The sequence below is a fragment of the Ambystoma mexicanum genome, chromosome 2p (genome assembly GCF_040938575.1).
Source record: "Ambystoma mexicanum isolate Mex_15411 chromosome 2p, UKY_AmexF1_1, whole genome shotgun sequence".
In the NCBI taxonomy this organism is placed as follows: domain Eukaryota; kingdom Metazoa; phylum Chordata; class Amphibia; order Caudata; family Ambystomatidae; genus Ambystoma; species Ambystoma mexicanum.
In genome coordinates, this window is record NC_090923.1 from 1,014,597,255 (window position 1) to 1,014,618,553 (window position 21,299).

General features: G+C 46.8%; 1 protein-coding gene across 1 annotated transcript in view; it reads right to left on the minus strand.

Moving 5' to 3' along the window:
* The window catches only part of MAP3K11 (mitogen-activated protein kinase kinase kinase 11), a 397,361-nt gene extending 378,574 nt beyond the window's left edge, over positions 1-18,787 (minus strand). The window contains exon 1 of the mRNA XM_069644857.1: positions 16,889-18,787. Within this exon, the coding sequence (XP_069500958.1) occupies positions 16,889-17,657 (769 nt within the window). The 5' untranslated portion in view covers positions 17,658-18,787. The remainder of the gene's footprint in view (positions 1-16,888) is intronic.
* Positions 18,788-21,299: the final 2,512 nt, after the last annotated feature.

Genomic DNA, 21,299 nt, shown 5'->3' on the forward strand with positions numbered 1-21,299 from the left:
TTACCTCATTTTAGCTCTGCTCCATGCACACTCAGCTGTGGGAATCCACAAGGATAATTCCTCTCGCCACTACTCTTCAACATATACTTTACCACAATCATGAAACTGATCAAAAGGACTCATCTGCTACAACTATGCAGATGACCTGCCAATCGTCTACAAAATAAAAACCAGCAGAGAGACAGCCCAACCCCTTACCTTGCACAAATAAACAGATGGATGGACAGCAACAGCCTTAAACAGAGTGCAGACAAAAACAGAAATCATGATCGTGCCCAAGAACCCCACCAATTAGCAGCACATACCATGGCCTACTCAAATGGGAAACAGACTTGAAGCATCCAAAGTAGTTGAAAATCTTGAAATATGGACAACAACCTAACACTAGAAACCCACGTAAAATGTAGTAGTGAAGATCTGTTTTTTCCATCTACGCACAAACTGATACTACCATTCCTCACCTTCTCACCAGAACACTTACCATCATCTCCCTCATGTAAAAAAATAGACTACGCCAACAGCATAGGCCTTGGAATGACAGACTACCTTACAATAAAACTACATCAGATACATAACGCAGCAGGAAGACTACTCCCATGATTTGCTAGGAGAGACCACATCACACCAGCACTGAAATCCCTACCTTGGCTACCAGTTAAAGAAAGGATTTACTTCAAAACACACTGCATAATCCAAAGAGCAATCCATACCCAAGCAGCAAAATTCCTACAAAAAACATCTCCATCTATAGACGGCCACAAAGCCGGAGATCCAGCAATGACATCGGTCTTGACCCCAGACAATATTAATCCTTCTCACACATCTCAACAAAACTCTGGAATTCACTCCACAAGGATATATGCACAATAGAAGAACATCCAACATTCAAGAAATAACTAAGAACCTGGCACTAATCATTTCTCAACCTAAAAAATAAACCATGGTCTAAGAGATGCATGCAACCTCACTACAAAGAAGTACACCATGAATTATGGGGTCACCTTTGACCTCCTGGCACAAGTGAAGCAGACCGGGTAGGCCAAGCGAAAACATGTAATATCACTGACCACCACACAAAAGGACGTTCAGTCGAAACCAAGCAAACCATTGAGCATTTGCATAAGGCTCTCCCCTCCAGAAACTCTCAATTTTCCTGCAAGCACGCCACACAACAAAAGTGCACGTCTTGGAAGCAAAACCACGCAGAGCAACAGAGGTTTGAATCCCAGATCTGCGCTTAAAAACCCAACTCAGGTATAACGCGCATTATAAAGAAACAAACACACACACACACACCTATCGCACCAACTCATATAGCAAAATGCATACCCCTTTCAAGAACTCACTAACTCCAACGCCACAGACACACAACCCAACCTATAAACATTCAGACACCAGCACACCCACCAACTCATGCCACCTAGAAGCAAACAACACGAAGTGACAGATTTTTCCAAACTGAAACTACCAATAGAACAGCAAAGCACTCTTGTGCTCTCCTCTCCCTCTTTCATATGCGCCTGGAGACCATGAAAATGGCAGCGGTGCACGGCATTAACATAACATACAGATAAAGAGAGTCCAGTGAACTTCTACCTATGCGCCTATTCATTAATGTTCTACTTGCATCCTTGTTTTGCATAATATACCAGACTATATACAGTCTCTAATCAATGTGTGTGCAGCAATACAAGATAGCACCCACCCGAAAGCAGGTCTATGGGGAACCTGCATGCTCATCTTCACAGCACAAAACCTCCCTCGCATAGCAACTGTCTCCCCTTTGCACACACAGGGCCTAGGCCTAATCCTGAAGCATAATACTGTGGCCCGAGGAAACAACGTGTCCCTAACGCTCCAAGGCAACAAAAGACCACTTTTGAAAGGGCTTCTATGGTGCAGTCACCCATGCGACTTGGGGTCAGGACCTCGGCTCAGGATGCTGTGCATGGCTACACTGTGCTAGGAGTGTCGAGGCCGGCCCCTTAGCTCCTGCGAGAAGGGGACCCCCCCCCCAACCGGATATACCACCCTTCCATTAGCCCCATCTTCTTACGAAGTGAAATGCCATGCACATTACAGTGCCATAAGCGTATCCTCCAAGAAAATGCATTCCCAGGGGACGGGAGAAAACACAAATGGTCCTCGTCTGGGAGGTTGGAGAGATAATTAACACACTTTATACATTCAAAATTACATTTTATTACAAAAACAAATGCACATGATATTTACTCATAAAAACCAATTATGGTCCCACACAAATAACATCAGCAAGTTAATTCCACCATTCATACACATCCTCTCCATCACACATTCACTGCTGAATCTACAATAACCAGGGTTATCAAATACATAAAACCCTCCCACAAGAAAACACAGAAGGAGTTGAATTCTTCACACCCTTATAAATTACAAGTGTCTAGATCAGTTAAATAGCACACAATAGCTTTTTTTAACATGATCTTGTCTACACGTGTTTCAGTCGGTATAAAGGGCATATATTATAGCCTTGAGTAGATCCAACCTTCTTCAGGACAGGAGGCGGGGCGAAAGTGTCACCCCACCATACAAAACACAATCCAGTGGAAGAGGTCTTCAAAAGGAGAATATCTCCAATGTGTACTCGTGGAGGTAGTGCGAACAATGGAATAAATCCTAAGTGCTCCAGAGATTTGACCCAATATCCGCAGAGCTTGTGAAATAGGGACGTAAAGTATGTGTCCTGATATCCACGGGCCTTGGGTGGCTCTTGCAGATTATTGTTTGTCCCACCGAAATGTACTCATAATTAACGCCCATGTGCTGAACAGCGTTAGCGGAAAACAGCACGCGAAGTAGTCTACTGGTGTGTCTTTAAAATCCACACTTCATGATGACCAATTAGTGATTTATGTCCATTCGTAACAATCACAGAGGGTCCTCTGCACTGTAGCTTTGATCTGCACGGCCTCTCCACTCTCGTCCGAGAAACCATTAGGGGACGATCAGGTAAAGGAGAGAGAAGGCGCACTCACTGCACGATACAACCCTCTGCTCCTCAAATAAGCCCTCAGATCCTACTTTTTCACATTCCAACCTTGTCCCCTCCCTCTGACCACTTGATCCGCGGGTTTCTTTGGAAATCGTATACACCAGGTCTGGTTCCTGGAGACTATGCCATTGTGATACTCCTCCCTCCTGGGGGTATGCCTTCTATGAAATACAATCATTGAGGTTCTGTGGGGAGTGAAACCGTGCATTCTGATTCGTGTTGTCCTGTGATGGAGGTGTATGGCCCGAGTGCGACTAGTCTCGGGAGGATAGTTCAGGGGCAACGTGCTCGTCTTGGAAGAAAGACGACACGGCGCATCACAGGTTCCATCCCCGGGTCCACGCTTAGAAACATCTGGGTATTATGCGCGTTATAAATAACCTATTGTAGCAAGTGTATTCTGGGATATGTAGTCCTGGATGGGAGCTTTGCTATTGTGGGCAAGTTCTTTGCGGGACATGCAATGCGGTGAATCCCTCCATATGGACCTTGGTAGCATACAGGCTGGGATTTTTTAATGTTGCATATTTATGGTTGATTATTTCGGCACTTTGGCCAGTAGGCAGTAGTGCCACACAGCGGACAAAAAAGAACAGTGGAGGCAGTCCCTCATCAGGGTCCCTTTTGCACAGTTAGTAATTATGTGGGTGGAGGCATCTGGTCCCAAAGAGGCAAACATAAATAGAGTGTGCATTAGAATGGCACAGGACCCGCCATAATGAGGAAGGCTGAGAGCAAGCGGGGCAGGTAGTCGTGGGAGAAGGGGTTCCTCTGAAGGGTGGGGTTCTTTCTGACTTGCGTAGCCCTCTGGCCGGTGGGGAGATGGGGGTCAGATCCAAGTAGAGTATTCTAAGACACGTAGCAGAATGGGCACATCTGCAAGGAGTGATCAAGTGCATTCTGAGACATCATCCTGGGGCGCTCAGGGTTTAATATGCGATCCTCTCCGTGCAGTGTGCATTCTCAATCGTGTCGCCCGGGGGGGGGGGGGGGCTTCAATACCGAGTGAGGCACTGGGCATGCTTCAAGAAGCAGATGTGTGTCTAGGGGAGGGGGTGAAGACACCTGCACTGAGTGGGGCAGGGTGCAGCCCGAGCGAGGTAGGTGCTTATGACTCGGTACCGACGGAGGCAAACAGCTTTGCAGGACAAAGTCTTGTGGAGGCATTTTTATTGAGTGGGTGTTCCAGAACATTTAGTGTTGTAGGGGGACGGTGCAAAGGAAAGTTCATTCTGGGAGGTGACCCAAATGATGCAAAGGTCTCTCGAGGCTGAGGGAATAACCAACGTCTAGTTTGGAGGAGGGGGCATATGATAGAGGCATAAAGCATTCTGGTGCATACAGTTCTTTGTGGGCAAAATATGCCCGTGGAGGTGTGTACAGAGTGTGGCAGAGTGCACAGCATGGCAAATCCTGACATGTGATAGGAATATCAAGCTGTACGAAGAATATTACTTAATTTAGCACATTATCTGTACCTGGGCGTATACCGTCCTTTACACAAGACTACACAACGGCATATGCAGTTGGATATTGGCAGAAGAAGGCTACTGGCTGCACCCATCACACAATGTCAGCACAGGGCGGAAACATACTACACCACCAATTCGGTCTGTTGCAGAATGGCAGCTAGAGCAATGCAGTGGAAGGTTTGACTGGAAAGTCAAGTCGTGATGACTTGAGAGTTTGACCTTTCTGGCGGCTACTAAGCTCAAGCTTGCAGCCTGGTAGAGCCTGGTTAGCTTCACAACCAAAACACACTTATGCAATATTAACCCTAGGTTTTGGAATATGTATTGACGAGAAAAAAGGAAAAATATAGGTGACATTTACAGCAAATGGATTATAGAAAACGGACACGAATTTTAAGTTGGCATCCCCAAGCAAGGTTTGCAGCGCAGTATGAACTTGCGCCTTGTTGCCCGGAGGTAGCCCCAGCCTCCCCGATACCTTTTAACCAGGAGCTGCATTGAGCTTCTGCTCATCAAATCTTCATGTTAAGCCCTGGAATGTCTTGGGAGGTAGAGCAGTTGTTCCAGGGGCAGTGATGGCGTTGGAGATGGCAGCACCTGCCCATGCGAAGCCACACCTGGCACAGGATGGCATCCCTGGGCGCGCGTTTAGGCCGCGGGGTATATGAAAGCCGCTGGGCGTATGAGCCTGCATTCGGTATTAAATAACCTCCTCATGCCTCTAGATGTTTTGTCAATGCATGTTCACTTGGTGGGGGTATTTGATAAGAGTTAACTCAATGTGTGTGTCTTGCAAAGGTTTCCAGGAGACGCATTGGGAACAGTGGTGGTAACGGCTCACTACAATCGAGGCAACAGTGGTCATTAAATGAAAGCGCAGTTCTGGCGCAGTCCGTCACGTTGACAGAGTCGCTTAATAAACTGCCAGCACTGCGATGTTTTGTGTGCGAGAGTGTAGTGTTCTCTGTGGCGGCATTCACTGCATCTGTTCTCGGTACGAGCCGAGGCTACAGGGAGGGATGCAGCCATACAGATAAGCCACCCGGCAGCCACTTACTCCTTAAAGGGAGGCAAATGCTCCCAACTAAAGACAGAGAACAGTGGACACGTAGGCGCCTGCCCCCTACTCGCACCAACACAGCTCCATGAATAGGTCTGGGTCAGAGGCACCGGAAGTGCGGTGCTACAGGAAGGAGCTCTAATACTATTACTGCCGGATGTCGGGACGGTCATGAACTTTAAGGTAAAAATGCATCTCACAGTGCAGTAGGTCATTAAAGTGGTCCGCACGGGTGCACGCAATACTCTGAGCTTGACCTATGCTGAAACCAGAACTCCGCAATACTGAATGGGAAATGTTTTTTTAATACCTCAAAACACTCGAGGGCGGACGCCCTTCACACCTGCGTACCATCGATTTGGGCCCTGGTTGTAACCGGTTATTGCGTATATGGAGGGGGCTTGCATTGCTGTTAATCTAATACTTATTCTGCGTGTAAGGCGTGCACTCTACCCATGGAGGGTGTCTTAAGAGAAATGTGCCCGGCTACTACTTAGTGTGTGTATAAGAGGGACGCCTGAACTGCTGCTCTGTCTAGCACACGCAAAGCTTCTGCCTATGGTGTTCTCCTGTTCTGCCTTTACTGTGGGAGCAGTGGCGCTTACAATGATGTCAGCATTGAGAAGGTGCAACTGCCACCCTCCTGTACTACACGGGGAGGGGGTGCATTTATTTGCTAACGTTATATTTTTTCAGTACGCAGGCAGTCGCCCAACATGCAAGTTACTACACGCCAGGCATAAACAGCCTCGCCCCACCTCAGTGCTCCATATACAGACAGCAAACAATTTACTTGCCAATAATCAATTCTCATTAGCCAACAGCTGGTGGCGAGTGCACACTTTGAGGCCTAACAAGAACACATTTCCTTTGCACTGAAATTATGGCGGCTTGTGTGCGTTAGAAGCTACTCAATCGTGCATGGCCACGACCCTCCATGCAAGTAATTTCTGTAAAGTCAGTAGGAGTCGGGCATTGCCAGTCACATACAAGGTGCCCCGTGTAGTAAATATGGGTGTGATCACGCTTGCTCAAAAGTATGGAAGTGTTGTGAGCATCTACGCACATTCAAACCCTGGACTTCTTTGTTGAGACTGGCAATACTGCAGCACTGTTAAAACACACCAGCCATGTTGAGACGTGATGCCACTGTCCCATTAACAGCTTTGGGCCTTTTTAACTAAACATGCTGAGAGATTTCCCCTGGGTCGGTTAGGAATTCCTGTGCTAAACGCAGAGCTCTCAAGTTTCCTGGGGTTAAGCGTGAGAATTCCATTCGGTCCCAATTTCGCTTGGAATTGAGAGGTGAGGCTGCACCCCCCACCCTCCACCCGGGACTGCCACTTTAACGCCACTCATTGCTAGTATTGTTTTAACTGTAACGTACCTTATGTCAAACTGCTGCCCGATTTTATTGTAAATTAACTTTTTTTGTATATTTTCTGAAGCGCTGCTCAGCTCAGCATAAAATTATTATTCCTCCCCTGAGGATTCATTGATTGGATGTTACTCTCTGTGCAAGTCCTCTTTCTTTCTCCAACAAGGCGTTTCCTTTTCACCCTGCTGTCTATCCCTCTGGCATAAATGTGCCGGAGAGCACGCCCGCACAGAGGACGGGCGCAGTGGGCACGCCTGGGACTGCTCCGGACCATGGGCCTCCGCTTCTATAACTACTAATCTCCCTCTCTGTCACATTGCCTACTCCCATACCATGACTAGCTGCCCCCGTGCTTTGTACTCTGCTCTCTGCCAGTCAGCTGGAGGTCAACCATGCTCCTCCCTCTTCCTGAAACGCTCTCCTTATTAATGCTCAATCTGCTGTGGCCTAGCGTGAAGACATCTTCTATGTCTTGTATGGGCCAGATGTTTTATGTATTGCGGAGACATGGTTTAATTCTAATTCCGGACCTGATATTATACAAATGCTCCCTACCCATTATGGTATTTGATCAACCCACCTCCAAAAAGGGAGGCAGAGTCGCTCTTGTTTTTAAGAAATCCCATCTGTCAGCCCATAGATCTTCCACCACACAAACTTACCTGTGAGCTACTTCTTTTCAGGCCTCTTCCGAAAACTGTATACATTTTCTTTATTGCGCCCCCTGGTTATGCCAAATAATTTGTCGCCGACTTTATACAAGCACTGGCTGATCTTTCCTTAATCTACCCTAAAATAATTATACTCGCGAATTTCACTAATGACCCCTCTGATTTACAAGCTTCAAGCTGATACAGCTTTTTCCTCTATTACCATAGCCCTACACATTCGGGCGGTAATCAGCTTGATCTTATCTTTGCCTACATCCATGAGCTTCAGTCTTTCTGCCCTCTGCCGGTGCTATGATCGGATCATTACTTGCTCCCTTTTTCCTTTTCCTCTTGTACATTCTAAAACAGACCCAGGGCCCAACTGAAACATCAACGCCGTTGGTCTAATGTTCTTCCAGAGTCCATTTTTGGCCTGGTTGAAACACTGACCAAACAGGGCATTGAGGATGGTAATAATGCGTTTAATGCCTTAGTTGAGGCCTTCCAGTCAATGGCTGACACTCTGGCCCCATCTCGGCTCGCTGCCATTCACACTCAACCCTCTGCTCCATGGTACTCTTCTGAATTGAGACTGTTGAAGCAAACAGGTAAATCGTTCTGAACGGAGATGGCATTGGCTCCCTTAACCTTCCACGAAGCTAGCCTATATACACGCACGTAATGTCTTTGATAGATATTAAAAAAAAGCTAAAGCTCAATACTTTGCAGACCGCATTTTGAATGCCTCTTGCTCTTCTAAAGAGCTTTTTCAGCTGGCCGAAGGACTGCCCGCCCCTCTTTGCCCTCCTCCTACAGCTTTACGTACACAAATTCACTGTGACAACATTGCTTCTTTCTTAAGGGGGAAGCTTCTTTCTTAAGGGGGAAGATTTGTATCATCTGTGAAGGGATATGCACTGAAAGAACTACCCCCAGACTTCACCCTTTGTTTGACTGTACAATCCTCCAATGCTTTCAAATTTACAACAATGATGGATGCCATGGTCTCAGCTGCTTTGCTAAAGCTTAAATCTGCGTCTCCTGCCAATCCAATCCCACTTCGTATTCTTCACTGCTTAACCTACGAACTTGCCCCCCTTCTCACAGAAGCACTCGAATACTTTTTTCTACTGGTTATATTCCCGATTCTCTTAAGCACGCAATGATTTGCAGGATCAAGATGAGGTTGAGAAAACCTAATCTTGATCCTGCAGATGCCGAAAATTACCGTCCTATATCCCTCCTCCCTGCTATAATGAAATTGCCCAAATCCATTGTCACCCACGAGCTTTCTGCTCATCTTTCTGCTACCATATTCTTCACCCTCTCCAGTCTGGGTTTTGTGCCGGCATGGGCAGAGAGTCTGTAATGGTGGCTCTCCTTGATGATATCGCTTTGCTTCAGGACCGCAGAGAGGTTGGTGCCCCTTTCCTCGGTTGGGAGCTGTATGGCCAACAACTGGCTGAAGCATAACAGAGAAAAAAAAAAAAAGAAAATTAAAAAATACACGATCCTAGTGGTTGGTCCTATTTCTTCTAGGTAATCTTGGACCGCAGAATATCGGCTAAGTCTTTTGGTCCATGCCCCGAGCCGGCTGCGCTAGTTAAAAAAAGACTAGGAATTAAAATCATGTCTTCAGGATCCGGAGAGGCCCAAATCTCCACAGTTTGCCGAACAGGCGTCGTTAAGCTCAAAGTGCTTAAGAATGTCCTCAATTTCATACCTAGTGACTCCAGATCAAAAATTGTGGCCGCTGCCGTCATGGAATCAATCGATTATTGTAATGGCATTTATCTTGGCCAACCAGAATATTTGCTTAAACTTCTCCAGATTCTTCAAAACTCAACAGCTAGGCTTGCCCTAAATGCACCTAAAATGGTTCACTCTTATGACCTTCTTTGTCGCCTGCACTGGCTCCCTGCTGGAGCCGAATAAGGTTCAAAATGTTGTGCATTGCTCATCGTGCTAGTCACCATGCCGGGGCTGAGTTTCTCTAATCTAGACTCATACCCTACCAACCAACCAGGTCTCTCCAATCAGCCAATCAGTTTTTACTGGTCGCCCGAGGAAGATCTTTCTCTGTGCTTGCCCCTTCGATGTGGAATGCCCTTCCTCTTCAGATCCGTGGCATTCCTGATTTTTGTTCCTTTCGGAAACAGCGAAAAACACTCCTTTTCTAGTTCCCGACGCGCAGCCACACCCTCTCCATTAGCACCTTGATGCCTTCTTGGTCTTGCTGCGCTCTGTAAAATCTGATACAATACAATTCAGGGACTTTTAGTTTTCCTAAATTTTGAATGGGGAAGAAAAAAAAAACGATAACGTTCTATGTTTTTAGTGAGAAAATTCAACCAATTCAAATGGTATGGCTATAGGAGGTGCTGGAAGATGGTAGCAGTGGACAATGGGGAGACGAACATTGCCAAATGTTTTGCGTTAATCCGCATAGAAACGGTCTCCGGCTGAGGGCGCCGGAGAGACCGTTCGAGTGCACACAAAGTAAACAGACCAGCCACGAAATTCCCTCTGGATATCAAACGTTATATTGGTTGCCTGTTTGCTCGCCATTCTTTGTAAATGGTGTGTGTCCTGTTGAAATGTTTGACTTGTGCTCATTGAAACAAGTAGAGGTCGACAGTTGGGCTGGTCGACCTTGGGCTAAACTACACAAAAACCCCAGACTTGCGTATAGTGGAACAGGTCGCTTTGAATGTGACAGGCCACAGCTTACAATAAAACACTAACCTGACTCTTTGGCCTTACAGACTAACTACTGATCACAAACAATTAACCAAAACAATGAATTAAATCCTTCATTAATTCCTGTACATTGTTTCCTCCCCTCCCCTCAATTCCTCTCACCCTTATCCCCCCCCCCCAATCTTCTCCCCAAGGCCATGCTCCTCCTCCTTCCATACCTCTCTTCTAGTACCCGCCCAGGCTAGCCTGAGAGTGCAAATAGCACGACCCCCCTCCTTTATCACGCCAATACCCAATTCCTCTCACCCTTCTTAGCCCTTTCGCCAACCATCCTTCAGAAGGACCATGTACCTGGCACACCCTTTTACTCTTATTCCACCAATGCTCCCCTCGACACCAATCTCCCTCCATAACACTTCAAAACGCATCCCTAATGTCCCAGCCTGTCACACCAACGCCAACCCCACCCCCATGCAGACGCCAACCCCTATTTCACGTGCCCCCCAAAAACCTAGAAACAAAACCACTGAACGCCACTTACAAAAAACAGGGTGGGAGGGCAGGAAACACGACAGTCCCAACCACTGCTTGTCCCTAACCTTCCCTGCCCACTTCTATACTGGGAAGGGGGCACTCTAGACCAGCCGCACTCACTGGCAGGCGCAGCACCCAAATCACCTCGGGCGGCGTGGGGGGTACGCACCTTTTGATGTATGAGTTATATGGCTAATGACCTATGCATGTGCAGCAAACAAGCACGTTTCACATAAAAATACCTACAAACCAACAAGGGGGAAATTACTAGTTGCGTAGCTGCCTGCAAATCCACATACCTGCATCTTAATTCAGTAAAAGCATAAGGCACCTGACCGAGTCAGGTGAGAGCGAGGATCAATGGACTGAAACATCTCAATCTCTGCAGAAAGTACTCAGCAAACGCCATTTTGTGGTGCTGGCCGTTTTGAGGAAAGGTCCTCACTGGTCCCTTCGTAGTCCTGGTCCATGAAGTGTGGGTTCCCGGGAGCAGGAAACAATTGTTCAGCTGTGGCCGCGGGGAACATGTATGTAGCTAAAAAAAAAGCGGGCTTCCTTTCTGCAAGTCCATGATCAAATGCAGTTCTACCCCTACCAGCACAATGTTTCGCTGGAGTCTCTCGAATGTCCCCAAATATTGACATGAACAGGGAAGGAATTGGGGCAGAACAAGTCAGAGCTGAGCACCTACTAAAATGATCTGCACAGGATAGGAAAAGGTGACTGGTGTCGTGCTTGGCTTGATTCTGTCACGAGAACCGTGTATTTATAGTATGCAGCAAGCCGTATTTCGCAAAGCAGGTATTACCTGTTCGGATGGCTTCCCGCCTCCCTCGGACACAGAGACAGGCCCACGGGTCAGTCGAAGAGGCTGCGCTGCCTCATGTGCGCACATCATGTCATGCAACATGCGCGCCCACGTGGCAAGGCGAAAGCTGCAATGGTTGGCCGATTGGAGTTATAACAAAGAAACAGAGAGGGGACAAAGCCTGGGGTGGCGAGGACAATAGAGAGACATGGAAGTAGACAAACTGGTGATCGAATCACACAAGGTGATGCCACAGGCGTCGAGTACCGGGGGATTAACAGGCCAACTGCCCGCTTCTGGCAACAGGGGCAGGAACCACACTGTGCCGCCGTAGAGAGGTCTGCAAGCGTACTTCCCCAGTGTGAATGAAGGCACTGTCAATGTTGGAGATAACACAAAGTAGTAGTATACATGAGGTAAATACACAAAGTAGTAATATACATGAGGTAAATAAATCACAAAGGACCCCACAAAAAGGTTTATTGCATGAACCTACTGTTTCCCAATGTCTGGGGACACCACGACAATATTTCATAATATAATAGGAAAAACAGATCTAATTAACATTAAGCGAAAAAAATGGTGATATCACAATGGCTAATTCATTGAGAAAAACATTTTTATTTTAGAAAAAAAGATATCATTCTCATAAAAACTTAAAAAGATAGACTACAAAAATTCAAAAAGAAAATAAAAATGCACTTGTTGCATTTCATATGAATGTTTGAATGTTAAACGGCGTTTTTTTATTTGGAATGTGTTAGGTTTGTTTTTCACTCGACATGTATGTGCTGTACGTAATCGTCCTGTCAAAAAACCTGGTTTTAGGATTTTCTTAGTCTGTGTATCTTTTTAACACATTTTTATGAGAATGTATCTTTTTTTCTAAAATAAAAATGTATTTCCTAATGAATTACCCATTGTGTGATATCACCATTTTTTGCTAAATGATAATTAGATCTGTTTTTCCTTGTACATTGGGAGATAACACAGAGCCATACACATGAAATGCACCATTGCGAATGCAGCGACTTGGCCAACATCAGGGATACACCTGCAATGCAGAGTCATTGTAAGAAGTTCAGCGAGTCCACAAAGGAGAACGCTACAAGGTTACGCAACTGCCGTAGCTGAGATATACGTTGAGATCAACCGATTTATAGTTTCGTTTTTTTTTATTCCTCCTAAATGTGCTCTAAAATGCACAATTTCATGGTGAGAAGAGGTCGAGCTTGGTTGCTTGCTCATATTCGGGGGGAGGGTGGGGGGCGACAGTTAATATTTGCCTCCATACTGAATCAAAAGTGGGCCCACATGGTCACATGGGCCGACCTAGGGGTTAGAGAGTCAAAGCAGGGAGATAGATCAAAATGGTGATAAAAATTGGGGCGAGGGAGCCACAGAAAGAAGGCATGCAGAGTGACCTATGCTGAATGGAGCCATAAGGTGACAGATTTAAGAGGAGGGGGGATAATTTAGGGCTCAAGTCCTAACCCCAAAAAAGTGGGGTACTCAATGGGAAATGACTTGAAGGAAGTGAACATATCCTAAACTGAAATATGCACATTTCATTCATTGCGTCTTTACCAATTGAAAAAGTGCACAAGACTCGTAAGCATTTGCAAAGATAACATGTTTGTATAGTGTAGAAGGCCCGCACTTTTTATGTCTAAGAAATCTGTAACAGACCAGGCTTGAATAGTCAATAAGCCATTTTTGAGCCTCAAGGTGATTAGCATGGGCTTGCAGAAAGGGTCTTGCCTCACAGCCAAGCGACCTAGGTTCGAATCCTTGTTACAGCACTGGCCAATTCAGGGGGTGAAACCAATCATTACATTGTTTGGATTCCTTTTAAAACACACAGGTGGGGGCAGCCTACTCCCTCTGAAAAAAATAGGCAGACGTCGTCCACCTGCTTAGCACCTCAACTTGTGCCATGGGTGAATTTGAGTATAGAGATCAAACAAGACATAGGGATGGAAGCAATAGAGAGCAAATAGAGGCAGACCCTGGTGTGATGGAGCCAAAGAGAACAAAGAAAAGAAACGGGGGCAAAGTAAACACCCATTTTCCGGTTTCTGCTGCTCTCAAATCGTTGCAGCACCACCAGGTTTGCATTCATAGTCTACAGTGAAGATGATAGGACTACTGAAATAAGTGGAATTGTAACTGGGTGTGATGGAAACACAGAGAGCAGAGGTTATATTATGGTTAATGGAAGACAGAAAGAGGGCAGTGGACAGACTTGGCAATGGTGATGCCTTTAAACACTGCTGAGATTAGGTCTAAGAGTGATAGGACCAATGAAAGGACATGAGATAGACCTAAGGGGGATGGGAAGGTATAGAGGAGACATAACTAAACATGGTGGTTCTATAGAAATAAGAGGAAATTGAACTCTGGGTCATGACACCTCAGAGACAAGGGGAGACAACAGTTGGAGGGAAGCTGAACTGTAGAGAGGAGCCATCATTAGGGTTGACAGACAGTAAAGCTCAAACAGGGATGCATCCACACAGCACAGAAGATACATGCATAAGTGAACATTAGGAACAGAAGTATAAAGAGACCTATTGGTGATATTGCAAGGGGGTGTGCGGGGGGGGGGGCAGAGAACGAGGACCTTGGAGTCCAATTTTGAGCTGTTAGCAGTCATACCACTTTGCCTGCTAAAGTCTTTGATGGCCAAACTTGCATATATGCTTGATATTTACAAAAGCGTTATTGTTAGGGTGACTTTTGCTTAAATTTAAAAAAGGTAACGTGTACCAAACCCACCTTGCTTTAGGGATTTAGTGATAAAGTCATACACACTCTCACAGACATAAAGCTCTTTGATCATTCTCATCTTCCCAAAATGCTATTTATTATGCAAAACAGCCAAAACCTCATTGGTTTTATTGGTGCCACTTCACATTATCTTTGGAGTTCTTTCTAATCAATACACACGCACAATGTGTTAAGCAATCAAATACACGACATGCATTTTCTAAACTGTTGCAAAAATGAGGGTTTTCACTACAGAAAAGTAAAGGTTAAACAAGCACTAATTTCCCTCTCCGTCCCCTCATTTCAGAGATCTGTGGTTGCCCAAAAGGTGCAAGCATAAAATAGATCATAGAGAAGTTAAAATGGTGAAGAGTAAAGATGAAGAGTAAATTTGAATGAGCAAGTACGTCAAGAAACCTGTGAAAGGATACCGAAAGCAATAGAAGGGTGAGAATAAAAACTGTGTGCCAAGGGTACACACTGCTTCACAGCTGTAAAGGTGTCCCCTAAAATGTATCCATTCAGCAATCTTTACAGAAGCTGCTCATTGCTAAGCAGACAAGTGGTATCCCGGCTGAGTTTATCATGCGTCTTTGATGACATTCTGCTGCACGCACAGTACTTCCACGAAAACCAACTGCAAAGTATGTCACACTGCATAACTGATGTTTAGAAGTAATCTTTCCATTAATTATATTTTAAATACAAGGTAGGACTTTTACTGTGAAACAGTACTTCAAATGACAGCAGATATCGATACCCACAGATCTCAAAATGTTCTTATGTATTGTACAGTTCACCCACCTCTACAGAGTTAACAAATATTTTAAATTACCTTAAACACAAGCTGCCAAGACCCATAGCCTAAACCACTCCCACAAAGGTAATATTGTGCTGGTTCGCCCGATCTATTGCTCAATTTTACTCTTGGAATGTTGGGTATTTTGAACAATTGCACAAACAGCAATGATGCACAAACAGCTCATGTTCTTATTGCTTCCTCTAAAACATAGTTTTCGGATCCAACTGCGTCGGAACAATTACCTCAAGTGCACTGAAATGTTGAACACATGCCTTCTCCAAATCTTGGGCAGCAGAGATCTGATAACACTCCTTCAGCCAACATCAAATAGAAAATGACAATAGAGAGGAAGCAGCAGCTCTCTAATCCCTGCAACCTTAAACACGTCCTCATAATGTTATGGGGACAAAATGGGTATGAAGAGACATAGTTTGGCAACGTGAACAAAGTTTGTTGAAGAACCAGAATCTAGTGACGGTGCAGAGGTAGAGTAAAGTTGGGGGTGGGGTGCATGCACATATTGGGGGATGGGCAGCAGAAAGCCTAAATACACCACTGTCGGACTGCTTTGTGCCAATGCCCAGCTCTCCAGACTCGTCCCCTCACCCACTTCCTGAGCCTGTTGGCTTTAAGAGAGAGTAAACATCAAAAACAATCTCCTTCCTGCTCTAATGGCCAGGGTTTGCCCTTCCAGTCAAGACCCGTTGCTGTTGGCGATACCCCATTCATTCCGCGTCTCACGCTTACTCAAAAGGAATTCGACTATTCAAGGTATAAACCTACCAAAAATACATGGGGTGAAGCATTATTTACAGACTGGTCTCTCACCTTTGGAACTGCCAAGCTTTCAGTAAATGGGCGTTTGCACACCATGGGTGTCATTTCGACAAAAGTGTTAACAGCTTGCTGGGGCCTGTCAACATTAGCACTTACGTGTGTTGTTGGCTTTTACAAAATGGAGTGCAAAAATTTAGTAAAAACCAGGTTAAAAAAAAAAAAAAGAAGATATGGCTATACTCTTTGCTTTTACTCTCAGTTTTGTAAAAAAAATGTAAATGTTTCCTACAAATTACGCTTTGCAGAAGGCATTTTTAGTAGATCAGCCTGTTTATAGCAGGTGCTGAAAACAGAAGGGTTACATGGAAATCCATCCTTTTTTTTTACAAAATATTGTGCAGGTGCAAAAGATCGTGCTCTTTTGAAATCATAGGATGAATACACAGTGGCAATGTTAATTCCGTTGCATGCTCCTTCTCCCCGCTCCTGCTTCCCATCCAAATGGCTGTAAAATGCCTTGGCGTATACAAGTAAAGCGTCTTGGAGCCCTCTTTCTTTTCTCCATTATAATCCTGGGTCTTCATGTCCCAGAAAGCAAAGCAAAAAAACCTGAAGGACTTTGAACCACTGCCTAGACCCAATATGGCACAAACCAGGGCTTTGTGGACCCTACTTCGAAAAAAACATGTTCAAGAAAACAGAGTTGTCTTTAAAAGACAGCCAATGCACTTCTGGGGTAGAGGAACCAGTTCGACCACTGCGAAGGACACTCTTCAGATATATTTGTTTGCCCCCGTTCACAATTGCCACATTCTCTAAAAGAAAGACTCATAGCGCTAAAAATTGGGTGCAGTGTGAGAGGATAAATCGACACACAGAAATCAGATTGAGGATGTTTCGTACTCACTATTGTTGGACTTGAGATCTCGGTGGATGATGGGCACGATGGCTTCATTGTGCAGGTAGCACATGCCCCTTGCGATCTGGATGGCCCAATTGACCAGAATGTGTGGCGGGATGCGGCGGCCGGCCAGTGCACGGCTGAGTGCACCCCCAGAGGCATACTCCATGATGAGGCAGAGGTTGGGCTCCTGCAGACACACTGACTTTAGGGCGATGATGTTGGGGTGGTTGAGCAGGGCAAAGAGTCTAGCCTCCTGTCGTACGTTCTCAGCCGTCACACTGATGTCCTCATCAGGATCCTGGCGTGCTGCCTTCACCGCCACCAGCTTGCCCCGCCAACTTCCCCTGTACACCTTGCCGAAGCCACCCACCCCGATCACCTCCTCCAACCTCAGTTCACTGAAGTCCACCTCAGCCAGGCGGGCCGCCACCAGGTCGGCCGCCACCAGGTCCTCTGCCTCAACAGCCACATCCCCGTTGCAGAGCTTGGCATAGGCTGGAGCTTTGCACGAGACATAGTTGGACGGGAAAATACCCACTTTGTTGTTGACCTTGCCTGCCCACCAGCCCTCGTCGCCAGAGATGGCAGAATCCCAAGAGAGGACTTCGACCAGGTCCCCCTTGCGTAGGGTGAGCTCATCCCGGCAGCTGGCTTCATAGTCAAAAAGGGCAGTCCAGATGGGATTGGTGAAGGCCCCGGCTGGACCCTGGTTCTTTGAACTAGTCCAAGGCGAGAGGGGTGCCTTGAGAAAGATGTTCTTCAGTGGCTCCATGGAGTGCCACTAGGGGCACCAGGGTAGCTGCCTTCTCCACCCAGCTCATGGAAGCAACCCGGACTGGCCAAGGGGACGAGTGGGAAGACCACCGACTAGATGATCCAAGAGGAAGCCAACTTTTCCTTCACACAACGGTATGGCTTCTCAGTTGAAAGAAAATCCGTCTTCGAAGATACCTATAGCAGGTGCAGCAGAGCAGGGCGAAGCAGGAAGTGGCCGTGGGGGGGAATCAGGTCCTCTGTTCTAGAGCGAAGATGCGGGGGCGGTTTTGCTGCTTTGACCCAATCAGTGCTTGGATCCTTTAGGAAGATAAGCGAATTGGTTTTTAACCACATCAAATCCCAGCGCGTCCTTGTTCTGCCTCACCTGGCCCAGTCCCGAAGCACGTTCATGGGAGGCGGGCACGCATGGCTGGAGAAGAAATGCAGTCACGCGTTTTACTTTGGCGGGTGCTTCCACAGACAAAAACAAACCAGAAATAACAAATTAAAAACTCGCATTAAAAGTTGTTCAATAAATAAGTAATACAAAAAATAAAAAAAAACAATGGGTCTTCCCGGTCTCGGCTGAGTTGAGGCAGGTGTAGCGCACGCACGACTCACTCAGTCGCTGCTTCCAGAGGGCAACGGCTTCTGCTCTTCGGGTTGTACAACACCGGCAGCTACCGCGGCTCTCCGGTGAGGCCGTGCCGATTGCTCCATCGCCGGGTTTCTGCTTCGTCCCCTGCAGGAAGTTTCTTTCCTGTTTTTTTTTGCGGACGCCTGACAATAAACCAGTCCCAGCGCTGACAGGAAGCGCGACACAAGCGAGAACACACAGACGCACGCACACCCAACACAGACCCACAACCCGCGCACGAAATAGTTTCAGCCCGCAGGTTCTGGAAGGACGCGAACGAGGTCCACGTTGGTCGATACCGGCCGGTTTCGCCAGTCGATCGATCCCGTCGCTGGTCAACGCGTTGAAACCGAATTTACCGCAACAGAGAGATCTTATGGTTCCTCCCCTGCTGGTGGGGGCGTGCCTGTCAAAAAGTGGAATTGTTTTCCATATCCTCTTTCCACCAGTCCCTTCTTTCTCTTTCTTTCTCTCTCTCTCTGTACTTTTGCCCCTGAAGGCGTCTCGGCCTCTCTGTGGGTGGGGTTTACAAGTGCTGCTTTTTGTGTGTGTGTGTTTTGAAGCAGGAAGGGAACCAGCTGACTGACTTTTTTTTTTCTGTAATCTGGCACAAGCCCGTGACAGTTCAGAAACATTTCTTTCTTTTCCCCTCTCTCACTAATCCAAACAAAGAACATGTCAAGTTCTTTTTCTGCTGAAGGGCACAGTTTCTCCCAACCACCAGCTGGTACTTGTAGTTTTAATAATACCAAAACAACTTCTGGATGGTTTGAGAGGAATTTTATGTGTTTTACGTTATGTTGTATTTGAATGTCTCTTGTTAACTGGTAGCCTGTTTCTGTTGTTTTGCGTGTGAGTTGCAAACTGGACCTATGTCATATAGAGTTAGCATTTTATATTATTTTATTGGGGCTTATACTGTGCACCGCAGCCATTTTCATGATCTCCAGGCAGTTGCGTTGTTATGGTGGCCTGGGGGCTATGGCCCCGGATCTTTTGGTTATAGCCCCGGATAGAAGCTCAGGGGCTACAACCAAAAGGCTAGCTAGCCCTGAGCCCCAACATTAGCGTAGCCCCAGATCTTTTCTAGACCTAGCAACACCCCTATTCCAGGCGCTGTGGGATATGATATGATAAGTGGTTTATAACGCACTTGTACACAAGTGTTTCAAGGCGCGACAAGAAACCAAGTGATCTTACTAGGCCTTGTGTCATTTAGATAATGCAAGTGAAAAGTGCAAGGGAGAAGGGAGGGGAAAACAGGGCAGCAATGCTCTGAGCAAGTGCAGCCAGGGCAGCGCGGCTCTGCGTAGTGCAAGGAGAACAAGGCACTCTAGGGTTCCAGCCCTAAGTGCGTGGTAGGCCGGAGGCAGTGCAAGGGTGACTGATCAAGAAAGAGCCTGGTTCCATTGAGACTCTGAGGTTAGCCAAGCAACCAGTCGGTACAGCAGACAGGTAGGTCAGCAGGAGAGGGAAAGCAGAGGAAAAGATGAATGTTTTGAGCTGCTTCCAGAACTTGAGGTATTCCTGCTCAAGTTTGAGAGGGGCAATGAGGCCATTACAGAGGGAGGAATCTGCAGAGGAGAGAGACCTACTCCCCACTCTCTGCCTGGAGAAGCGTCTAACTCTTAGAGAATTGGAGGTAGCTGAGTGAAGGGCTTGAGAAGGAAGGTATTTTGGAAGGGAGCATTGGATGTAGTGAGGGCCTTGGCCCCAAAAATCCTTGTGGACTATGCACAGGGTCTTGAACTTGATCCTTGCAGCTACCAGGAGCCAGTGGAGAGATTTCAGGGCTGGAGAGATTTGGTCCCTGGGCTAGAGGCCATAAGTCTCGCAGTCCTGTCCTGGATTAGTTGCAGAGGACGGAAAGTATAGTAAGGCAGATTGAGAAAGAGGCAGTTGGAGTAGTCCAGCCTAGAAACAGTGAGTTTCTGGGGGAAAGTGAGAAAGGGAAGAGTCCCTTTGAGGAAGTGCAGCTAGTAGTGGGACCTCTTGGCAACGTCCGAGATGTGAGGAGAGAAAGAGAGAGTGGAGTCGAAGATGACACCAAGGTTTTTTGCCTCGCAGGAAGGCGAAGGAAGAGGGTCCAAGGCGGGCAGCCAAACTGAGAGGGGGAAGGCAGGGGTCCCAATGAGAAGGATTTTCATCTCACTGGCATTAAGGCACGAACCCTGAATCGCGGATAGGCAGTCATGAATGAGCGAGAGAGAAGAGGAGGCTGAGGGGAGTATGAAGGAAAGCTGAGTGTCATCCGCATGACACTGAAAGTTAGAGGAGAAGGTAGAGATCAGGTTGGCAAAAGGGGCCAAATAGAGGTTGAAATACCAGGGTGAGAGGATAGAGCCCTGGGGAACACCACAGGTAGAGAGAGAGAGGTGGCAGAGAGAAAGGGACCAAGTTGGACCTGGGAGGGGCGGTCCAAGAGGAAGCAGGTCAGCCACTCCAGGGCCTGATCGGTGATGCCCAGGTTCTCACAGCGTCGATTGATCAGGATGGCGTGGTTGATTGTGTCGCAAATGGGGTAAACATCAAGGAGGATGAGGACAGAAGGAATGCTGAAATCAAGGTTAGAGAGCAGATCTTCACTGGTGTTCAGGAGAGCAGTTTCTTTGCCTCTGGCAGCTCCGAGAAAACCAACAGATTCAGTGTGGAGAGTAAGCTGTGAGATGGGCAGCTTTTCAAAGAGTTTGCCCAGGAAAGGGGTGATGAGATTGGGCAATAGTTTGATGGGCAGGTAGGATCGGCAGACGGCTTCTTGAGGAGGGGGTGCACAAGGGGGTGCTTAAGGGGAGAGGGGAAAGTTCCAACGATGAGTGAGTGTTTACAGAACTCGGCCAAGACTGGAGCGAGGGTGTCACTATGGTCCTTGATGGTTCTGGAGGAGAGGGGAGCACCTGTTTGGATGGCACTTTCATAGATCGAACTTGTCTCGAAACCTTGTCAGTTGTTGTCATAGAGAAAGAAGAGCAAGGAGGAGGAGATGGAGAGATGGCCAAAGGGGGGCCGAGAGAGGAAGAGGAG